This window comes from Microcebus murinus, chromosome 8 (assembly GCF_040939455.1).
Source record: "Microcebus murinus isolate Inina chromosome 8, M.murinus_Inina_mat1.0, whole genome shotgun sequence".
NCBI lineage: Eukaryota > Metazoa > Chordata > Mammalia > Primates > Cheirogaleidae > Microcebus > Microcebus murinus.
Genome location: NC_134111.1, coordinates 18,271,856 through 18,282,265, shown reverse-complemented (window position 1 = coordinate 18,282,265; position 10,410 = coordinate 18,271,856). Strand labels below are relative to the sequence as shown.

At 34.7% G+C, this 10,410-nt stretch overlaps 1 protein-coding gene across 3 annotated transcripts in view; it reads right to left on the bottom strand.

Annotated features, from left to right (window-relative positions):
• Positions 1-362: 362 nt before the first annotated feature.
• The window catches only part of ACMSD (aminocarboxymuconate semialdehyde decarboxylase), a 46,360-nt gene continuing 36,312 nt past the window's right edge, over positions 363-10,410 (bottom strand). For all 3 annotated transcript variants that reach the window (XM_012740103.2, XM_020288508.2, XM_012740104.3), the window contains 2 exons: positions 4,184-4,282; positions 363-697 (listed from right to left, as the gene is read on the bottom strand). In XM_012740103.2, the coding sequence (XP_012595557.1) occupies positions 635-697; positions 4,184-4,282 (162 nt within the window). In that variant the 3' untranslated portion in view covers positions 363-634. The remainder of the gene's footprint in view (positions 698-4,183; positions 4,283-10,410) is intronic.

Genomic DNA, 10,410 nt, shown 5'->3' with positions numbered 1-10,410 from the left:
ACCAAAGTGAATTCCTCTTGCTGGAACTTCTTTGACACTCATGTTGTATTGCTTAATAACTATTCCATGAACAAGTATCTTGCCTCCCTAATTGGGCTGGAAGCTCCTCAAGGTTGTGGGTATTCTATATGCATGTCATTTATTTTATGGAGGCTAAATCATTCCCAGTCCAGTTTTGGGATAACGGAAGGTGTGAAAGGTGAATTGGGTGGAATTCACACATCCTTGCTCAAAATGAAGAACCTACCTGAGCCTTCTAGATGAATCTGGTGTTGGTCTTTCTCCGTATAAATGATTAATGACATTTTGTTTTTTATTTATTTGAGATTAATTAAAAAGGCACTGGGAAAATCACTTTTGTTTGTTTTTTAAATATTTAATTGGTACCAATATTTATTTTCATTTAAAAAAAATTTTTTAAGAAAAATCATTTTTGATTTATACATGAAATATACTGCTTTTCAGAATGAAAACACTTGTGAATCATTTTTGTTCTGAATAATTCAGGATATTTGAGATATTCTATTTCTAGGTGAAATAGTTCAAAATAAGATTTTAGTAATATGTGTATGATACATATTTCAAAACAAAAATGAAATGTCTTTTTGAAAGTTTCCCTTTGCAGTAGATTCAATCATTCGAATTGTTTTCTCTCAAGACACAAAAATTCCAGGGCATTGCCAGCTTTAAGTTTATCCTGAAAAAGAAAAGAAAAGGTTTTATTTTAAAGCATTATTGGTTGTTTTTAAAGTACTATGTTGAGTATCTTTATTACCTCCCCAATATGAGAGAAAAATATTAGCAGGTTATATAGTGACTCTTTTACTAAAATCTTCTTGGCCCACATTTTGCCTACTGCTTGAAATCTAAATCTGAGACGACTGTAGGAGAGGAAGAGACTTCTAAGCAGGAGAGCCCTCCTTGGGAAGTGCTCTTCTCTGGATCTTAAGGACTATTTGGAGGTAAATACAGAGAAAAGGTACAGTTTAGGTCTGTGGGACAAGAGGACTAGAAACAGTGCCCAGAAGTCACCTAGCCATCCCCCAGCTTCTAGGGGTGTGTGTGTGTTTGTTTAACATGGACCTGAATAAAAGGTAAAGTCTTTCAGAGCAAGAGAAGTGATGTGGGTGAAGAGTCTCACATGAGGATACCAACCTGTATAACTTATACTTATTATATATTATATATTATACCAACCTGTATAACTTATTTCACATGAGAAGAGGACTCCCCAATTTTTCTCCACCTAAAGAAGTGATTTGAAGGGTAACTTTGTGATATCCTCATTGATCTGTGCTCAGCTTGCAAAGGACAGGCATGCAGCTGAGGGGGGAAGGAATGTATGGAGTCATGTAACATCCATATCATGACCACTTCAGTGTTCTTACACAGCCTTGAAAAGTGGGTGATTTGAGATAGGGACCTCTTACTCAAGGTTCTTTGCTGATGCACACTTGGGCCATCCTCCTCTAGAGGAACAGTTCTGGAGGGACTGTTGCTGCTGGGAGAAACCATTTGCTTTTCCTTTTAAAATAGCTTGTTACCAAGTATCCTTTGAAGGAGAGAACCTTTGGTGTGTTGGATAGAGATCTGATCCCGGCGTCAGGGGATTTGGGGTTGCATCCATGTGCTATAACCCAACAGTTATATTGCCTTTTGGCAAACCTCTCAACCCCCAAGTCCTCCACTACTTCATGGTGGAATGCATCTGCCTGTATTCAGTATTCCCCCCTTATCCACAGGGGATACATTCTAAGACCCTCAGTGGATACCTGAAGCCACAGATAGTGCTGAACACTATATACACCATGCACAAATTTCTTTTTCATTTTTTACAACTTCATGGATAGAAGATTTGTTCTTACAAAGTGAGATCTTAGCAACTTGAGCATATGATGTTTTTTTTTCTTTATTAAGTTGAGAACTTTCACCTTTTCACTTAAAGGAAGCACTTTACAGATGCTCTTTGGCGTATCTGAATTGCCAACTTCACTAATCTCATGTTTGGGAGCCAATATTGAGTAAAATAAGGGTTACCTGAACACATGCACTGCACTATGATGTTTGACCTGGTAAGCAAGATTGCTACTAAGTGACTAAAGGGCGACTAGCATCTGTAGTGTGGATCCACTGGACAAAGGGATGATTCCACGTCCTGGGTAGGATGGAGCAGGATGGTGTGAGATTTCATCATGCTACTCAGAACAGCGTGTATCTTAAAACTTATGCATTGTTTATTTCTGGAATTTTCCATTTAATATTTTTGGACTATGGTTGATCAAGGGCAGCTGAAACTGTAGAAAGCAGAACCATGGAAAGTGAAACCATGGATAAGGGAGGACTCCTTTACCTCCCAGTGATTATACTTATCAAATGGATTCGTTTATTTTACTTTAAATTTCTTTAGCTGTTTTTGCCTTCACATAGTTCAAAATTCAAAAGGTTTAAGATGGGTACTTCTCTCCACTCTGCCACTCAGCCACCACTTTTAATTTCCAGAGTTAACAGTTTGTTGTTTATTCTTTCAGAGATATTTTATGCTTATACTGTACACGCAAATACTTATATTTAGCTATATGGATGTTCTTTTCCACAAACAGATAGTGTACTATCTACAAATGGAACTATGCTATACAAAATATTTTTTACCCCTTGCTTTTTTTTTTCTCTTGGAAATTGATATTTTATGGCTACATAGATTCCATTGTTTATATTGTTATTTATTTGACTATTCTCCTAAAGATTATTTTCAGTATTTTATTACAAATAATGTTACAATGAATAACCAGTACAAAATGTCATTGTGAAATTGTGACAGCATAACATTTTTATGCAAGATTTTTTTTGAAACTTGAAAGTGATAAGCATATAAGGATAAACAATAAAAGGCATAAAATAATAATGACTGTTGTTCCATTAAATTCTTAATCAGAATACTTGGGGTCATCTGCTTTCTGTTTAATTTTGTTTAACTTTATAGAAAGTTTTTCATTTTCAATGTCTGTGGTAAAAAAAATGATAAAAAGTCTTAGTATAGCTTCCTACTTTAACAGGTAAATATTTAACAATTCAAAACTTTTAGTGCCTTAAGGTGGGTAAGTTCTAAAGGGGACACTTTCTGTGTAAAACAGTCTGAGGTTTCCCAGTTAATAACTTCATCAGAATGATAATATCATCAGAATGATACATTATATACTTGTATACACCAGAATGAACTCTTCTTGGCATCTGTTAATGTGCTTCCAAGCCTGTTGAAGTAATACAGTGAAAAAAGTAATAAAGTAATAAAGTAAAAAAAAAAAAATCTGATAAGCTATATCTTATTTTTACTTTATTCTTTTTAACTCCTATACCTTGAAGACAACATAGCTATATATTTAACAGTTAAAGCAGAGAAAGTTCAAGGCAACCTCTGGATTGTAGTTTAGAAAAAAGCCAAAATTATGCAAAAGGATTCTGAGTAAGACTTACATAAGATTTATTAAGGGTTTATACATCTTCATATTTTCACTTTTGGCTCTCACTGATCCCCGGTAGTGATTGGTGGTGAAACCCTTAGGAAGAATTTGGTTTTTTGGAGAATGGAGTAGGGAAGGAGATGGCAAAGGAAAGGGAATCTGAAGACATTGCATCTCATTTTAAGCTTATCTTGGTTCAGGAGCCGAAGGGGTAGACTAGGTAGTGGTAGCATTATAGCACATTTTAGTGTCATTTAGCCACCTTAAAAGTGAAATGCCCCCCCCCAAAATGCAGTTACTTGGGGGTTATGATTCCTTGGGCCCTTGTTAATCACACTTTAGTCTCAATATCCAAATAACTGGAGTCATTACAACTTTTGAGATTGATGAATTTGTAATAGAAATACTAAAGGAAAAATGTAGTCATTTTTCTTATGATCCATTTAACATTCAGACATATATTAATATTATCATTATACAGTTTATTACAGTGTTCTTTCTGGATTTTATGAATTTAGTTGTGCTAGGCTGACTTTCAGCTTTGTCACGTTCCTTTGCCCTTTAATAGTTTAGCTATTTGTGGAGAAAGTAATATTAATAGTTCTAGGAATATTAAGCGTAATGGTTCCTGCGTTCTCTGTTATCATGTATCAAAGTGCTCTGAAACCAAATCCAATTAGAGCAGGAAAACTTATGAGGATGACTATGAGGTAAAATGCATATACCTTTGTTTCTTCATCAAATTCTTCCATGGACTCTATCAATTTCCCAGGTTCCAGCTCACCTAGTGGAAAGGGATAATCGGTTCCCAAAATGACTTTATCCTAAAAAAAGGAAATATATTTTCATCTGTAATTTTGTAAAACATTGAAGAGTCTCTTATAAACAATTATGTTTACTTACTACAGACATTCATATAGGAAAATAACAAATTTCTTCTTGATGAATAGAAACATAAAACTGGCCTAAAATTTTAAACATTTAATGGTTCAAAATTATTCTGATATTTTTTTCCAGCAGGTGTCGCTATTAGGTCTCTTCATGTTGCAAATCCACCCTATTCTCCCCCTTTAAAAAAAAATACCTGTTGCAGATTACTGAAATACAAGAAATAGACATTCATTTACTAAAACATACTCATATAGTCAGATGAAATTAAGGATTCTGCCTTTCTTAGAATGATACATTGCAATTGATCCCACAATTTTTGAAAACACTGGAGTTGGAAAGGAAAAATAAAAAACAACTGTATAAAAAGTAACAAAACAAAAACAATTCCTGTCCTATAAACTAGATCATGATTTGTTGAATGATATAGCTTCCAGTCTCCATTTGATACTTTGTACAACAGAACACACAGGGTTTGTCAATCTACAATGTGCAGTATGACAGGCAGTGTGTTAGAATCTAGATATACTCTGGTCAACAAAATAGACATGGTCCCTGTTCTCAGGGAACTCATAATCAAGTGAGAAAGAGAGACATTAAGTCAATAATGGTATTCTATTAAAATAAAACAAAAACATTTCAAACTAGAAATGTTACTTCTAGAAATGTATCCCATTCATACACTTCTACCAGAAATATATACAAGGGAATTAATATCTCCAAAAAAAAAAAAAAAAGAAAAAGAAAGGAGGTTTTTCTGACCCCCAAACTCTAATCTTCCTGCACAGAGGCAACTAATGTTACTTGTTTTTTCTTGGATATCATTCCTGAAATAGACTGTGTATATATGAACACATATTTGTGGGTCTATAGGCCCCTTGTTTAAAACAGAAATATGAACATAGCAGATACATTGTTCTAGAGTGGTTTTTTTTTTTTGTCTTTTGTCTTTATAACTTGGAGATTATTCCATTTCAACACATGTAAGTATTGTTTATTCCTTTTTTATTTTTGGATATTCTATAATTTAGTTGGCTAGTCTTTTACTATTACATATAATGTTAACATTAACTAAATTGGGCTACTACTATAGTTTTCTAACTCATCTCTCTGATTCCAATCTCATCCACTTGAATCAGTACTAAACACTGGATAAAAAGGTATTTTAAAAATACAAATTTTATCATGGTATATCCTCACTTAAAATCTTTCAATAATTTCCCATTTCGCAGAAGGTAAAGTTCAAATTCCTTAGCATGGCATAAGCGGCCCCCAGTAAATGTGAAAAGTGGTCCCAAACCTGAGTTAGGGGAGAATTCTGTGGTTTGATGTGACTAGCTGCTTTTCCTGAGGGAATAATTCGCATTCCTGATAAAATACTTGAGCAATTTTCTGATAGACTGATGAACTTAAGAACCTCTCTTGGGAAACCCACTCAACTGATTATTAGTATTGGCACTAGTCTAAGACCTTTAACCAATAATGCAAAGAAACTATCACCCTTAACTGGATAGTCTTCTTCTTTTTAAAAATCTAGTCTAACAACTATTATCTAACCATATTTTTTCCTAGAAAATGTGTCTGCCAAGATGGACTCTTTGAACTGGAGTTTTAAGAAAGCCTATTCTTTTAAGACAAGTTTGGAGTAAAACTCTGACACATGCTTATAATCGAGAGTTGCTTTAACGTGTGTGTGTGTGTTGAAATAATGAATGCTTGAATGTATGAAAGATGGAAGTCTGATGGGTAACTAGGCCTGAAATATTAGCTGTAGTTTAAATACTCTAAATTTGAGCTATTGTGAGGATAAATGACACCTTGATTTCTACCAAAAAAAAAAAAAAAAGATTTTCCTAGGTGTTATGAATACATTCGTGAAATAATGTGGGAAAGTGCATAAAGAAGTTTATAGTAAGGCCATGATAGACTAACAAGTCTATTCCTAGATTTCTGTATTCATTACTGTGTTAAACCAAGCAAATACACCTGCTGGTAGAAGCCCTAAAGACCCAAAGTTATGTTTACTCACATCTGTGCCAACAGCTGATCTCATTCTGAACTGTCTGCTTAGTAGTCACTGGAGGTTCATTTGTCCTTATTTCTAACCTGCTCTTGCTAAAACTGTTTACTATTTTAAAATACAACATAATTTTTAGAAGTCCCATGCTTACTTTACATTTGTCAAGTACAATTAACATGAAAATTACATCTAGAGATTAATTTTGCTTTCTAGTCAGGAATTCTTCCATTCCCAGCATTACAGCCTTCTTGGATATAAATACATTTTAAGAGGGGCTCTGTTTTATTTTAATGTGGAAAAAGCAAATGGTTCTAAAACAGACATGAAAATCAGTCTTCTGCAATTTATCCATCTTAGTTAAGATGCTTCCCTGCTTTCCTTCCTAACTTGATTTTGGATGCCCATTGCAGAACATCAAACTGATGGTTTGGCAATATTTAATTATTTAGTAGCTATTGTTCACAAGTCCTCTCTGTAGGAGGTTAATTATCCACTTGTGGTTATTTAGTTTGTAAATTTTCCCTACCCATTATCTGTCTGTACAGCATTTATTAATAACCTATAGTAAACTTTTGACCTTTTTTAACTTGTTAGTAATTTCATAAGAGACAGGGAAGTAGGCACAAAAGAACTGGAACTAAAATTCCTGTCAATTGAGTTTCTTGTTCAAAGGGAGAAGGATAATAGCAGGGAAAAAGGTTGAGGGAAAGAGATTCTTCATGAGTTTTAGTCCTATAAGATGAAGGTTGCATACGCCATTGCTTAATACCAGTCTCTACTTGGTAGATGCTTAATATAATAAATGCTTGAGTTAAAATACTTTTTCAGTCGTGATTTCTATTACCTATTATCTAATACTGCAAATTAATTATATTTTAAATGAATTACATAGAGAGTCCTGGGTTAAGGAGGCATATAAGATGGCCTTGGATAACTGTTGTCCCCATTTCCCACTAACCTTTGCTCCCTGGGATATCCAAGGTTCATGACATCTCAACAATAGTCATAAATGGGATCTTATGTTGGGCATTTGATCTATGAGTTAGAAGATGCACCTAAGCTGGAGATCAGTCAGCCACAATGGCCAAAGCTTCTTCATCCTTTTTCTGTGCTTCTATGTTGTTTTTTTTTTTTTTTTTTTTTTTTTGAGACGGAGTCTCCCTCTGTTGCCCAGGCTAGAGTGCTGTGGCATCAGCCTAGTCCACAGCAACCTCAAACTCCTGGGCTCAAGTGATCCTCCTGCCTCAGCTTCCCTAGTAGCTCGGACTACAGGCATGCACCACCGTGCCCAGCTAATTTTTTCTATATATTTTTAGTTGGCCAATTAATTTCTTTCTATTTTTTTAGTAGAGACGGGGTCTCGCTCTTCCTCAGGCTGGTTTTGAATTTCTGATCTTGAGCGATCTCCCCACCTCAGCCTCCCAGAGTGCTAGGATTACAGGCGTGAGCCACTGCACCCGGCCTGCTTCGATGTTTTTAATATTCAAGACTACTCTATTCAAGGGGTTCTACAGGGTTATGATGATCTGGAAATACTGAAAAGGTTCTTTATCATCAAAGAAAGATTTGATTATACCCAGGGCTATTGTAGGCAGTAGCCTACATACCTGTTCCTGGCCTCCCAAAGGCTGAATTTTCTTCTGTCTTCTTGTCTGTGATCTAAGATCCTATTCCTTTCACATCCCCTATGATCATAAACCATTTTTTAAAGATATCCGTGTTAATGTGCTAATATAACATTTGACAACACCAACATTTTAGTAGGGCCTTTCTACAGACTCTATTAAAACCCAAAGGAATAATTTGGAAGGTGAGCATTTCGTGTATCATGACTGTCTCTTCTGGGATTCTGAAGTTATACCTTCTGGACAGTTGTTGGCTTTCCTTATTAGGCTCTAAAAGCAGTGGATAATCCTGATGGATTTCTCAGCACCAACACTTTACCCCAACATATGGCTCCCCCTGCAAAGCCAGCAGCAGCACACATCTCCCAATGAGGTCAAATACTGAGCTGATAATAGTAGTGATTAATATTTCTGCCAGGGAAAGAAATAAACTTCTCACCTGCTGGGATACATCACCTTTTTCGCATTCTCAGGGAATGCTGCAAGATGGGGTTTACTAAATAATACTAATAGTGGGAGAAAGTTTTGTTTTTCTTCTGGAAAAGAAACACTTAACTGTCTTCTCATTAGCATATCTCATTAGTAGCATTTGCAATAAATACAACATAAGTGTATTATAGTTTATGACAAAAATTTTAGTATACCAGGGATTCCGTTTGTTTCCTGAGACATAATTTCCTAGAGAAGGATCCTGGTTTAATGTAATCAATTCAAAGTAAGATTAGTCTTATATCCCCAAGATATCATTACACAATTCAGTTAAACAAACATTAACTCAATGCCTCTATTTGTAAAGCACTAGAATAAGGTGATATACATCTCAGACATTTGTATAATCCTTTGGCATAGTATTAACGTTACACATCAACAAAGTATTAACTTTTCACATAACCAGATCTTCCTGGTTATCAACCCCAATTTTCAGTTGTGGAAGCCGAGGCTGAGAGGGGTAAGTGATTGTAATTAAAGATCACCCAGCTAACCAGTGGTAGAACCAGTACTTGCACTCTCTCTCACTTACTACAACTTATTGAGAAAATAGTAAATTATACTCTTGTCCTCAGGAAGCTTACAGGCGTCACAAAAAAAGGGGTTCTACTGTATTATTGAGGGCTGTAGTGCACAGGAAAACATCACTTAATCAAAATACTTGGAGACTGAAGTATTAAAATAAATTTAAATGTCATGTTAGGTGGGAATTAGGCATGAAGCCCTTTTTGTTTTAAGCCATGCTGGAAATATTTCTAATATATATGATGTGCTCTACTGCCTACATGCCCTGGGTATAATCAAATCTTTCTTTGATGATAAAGAACCTTTTCAGTATTTTCAGATCACCCTAACCCTGTAGAACTCCTTCAATAGAGTAGTCTTGAATATTAAAGACGTAGAAGCACAGAAAAAGGATGAAGAAACTTTGGCCAGTGTGGCTGACTGAGTTCCAGCTTAGGTGCATCTTCTAACTCATAGATCAAATGTCCAATACAAGATCTTGTTTATGCCTATTGTTGTAAAAAAAAAAAAATGGTGCTGTTGTTCCTAAAAGTGAGCCATTTCTTTTACTATGAGAGAAAACACTTTCTATTTTGCAGAACAGGAATTTCTGGTTTCTCCTTTAAAAATAAAACATCTGAATGGATATTTTGCTTGGAATGGCTAAAAGTCTAACTTACAGAGAGAGGCCTCTGTCTCTTCACTTTTAAAAAAAATTGAGGTGAAATTCACAAAACATAAAATTAACCATTCTAAAGTATACACTTCCGTAGCATAGAGCAAAATCACAATGTTGTGCAGCCATTACCTCTATCTTGTCCTAAAACATTTTTAGATAATGTTATATAATTATCTAAAAAGTCAACAAACCCAAGAGTTAGGTAGTAAAACATTTTACATGCCCAAAGTACAGACATTAGGAAAGCCTTTAATATGAAAGATTGAGACTTTTCAAAAAAGACAAAAGAGTCACTTGGAGGAAGACATACAGGGATAAGTAAACTCCAAAAAATTCTTAGTATATTCAGAGAGATAAGAAAAGGTATTGCACCTACCCAAAAAGAAGAGGATGTTTAAAAATATTCAGAGAACAAGAAAAATAATAACAAACTCTTGGAAATTTTTAGAAAAGACCAACTAAATAGAAGGCTTTGTTAATAAAGCTGAGAAAATCTCCCAGAAAGTAAAACAAAAGTTCAAAGAGGTAGTATGTAAGATAGGACCAAAAAAAAAAAAAAAGATTCAACATTAGAATAATAAGAATTCTAGAAAGAGAAAGCAGAGGGAATTAAATCATCAAAGAAATATATTAAGAAAATTTACAGAATGAAAGGGCCCACAAAATGACAGGCATAATAGGTGAAAATAGACCCAAAGCAAGTAACATCATTGTGAAATTTCAGGACAAAAAGAAAGTCTTACAGTT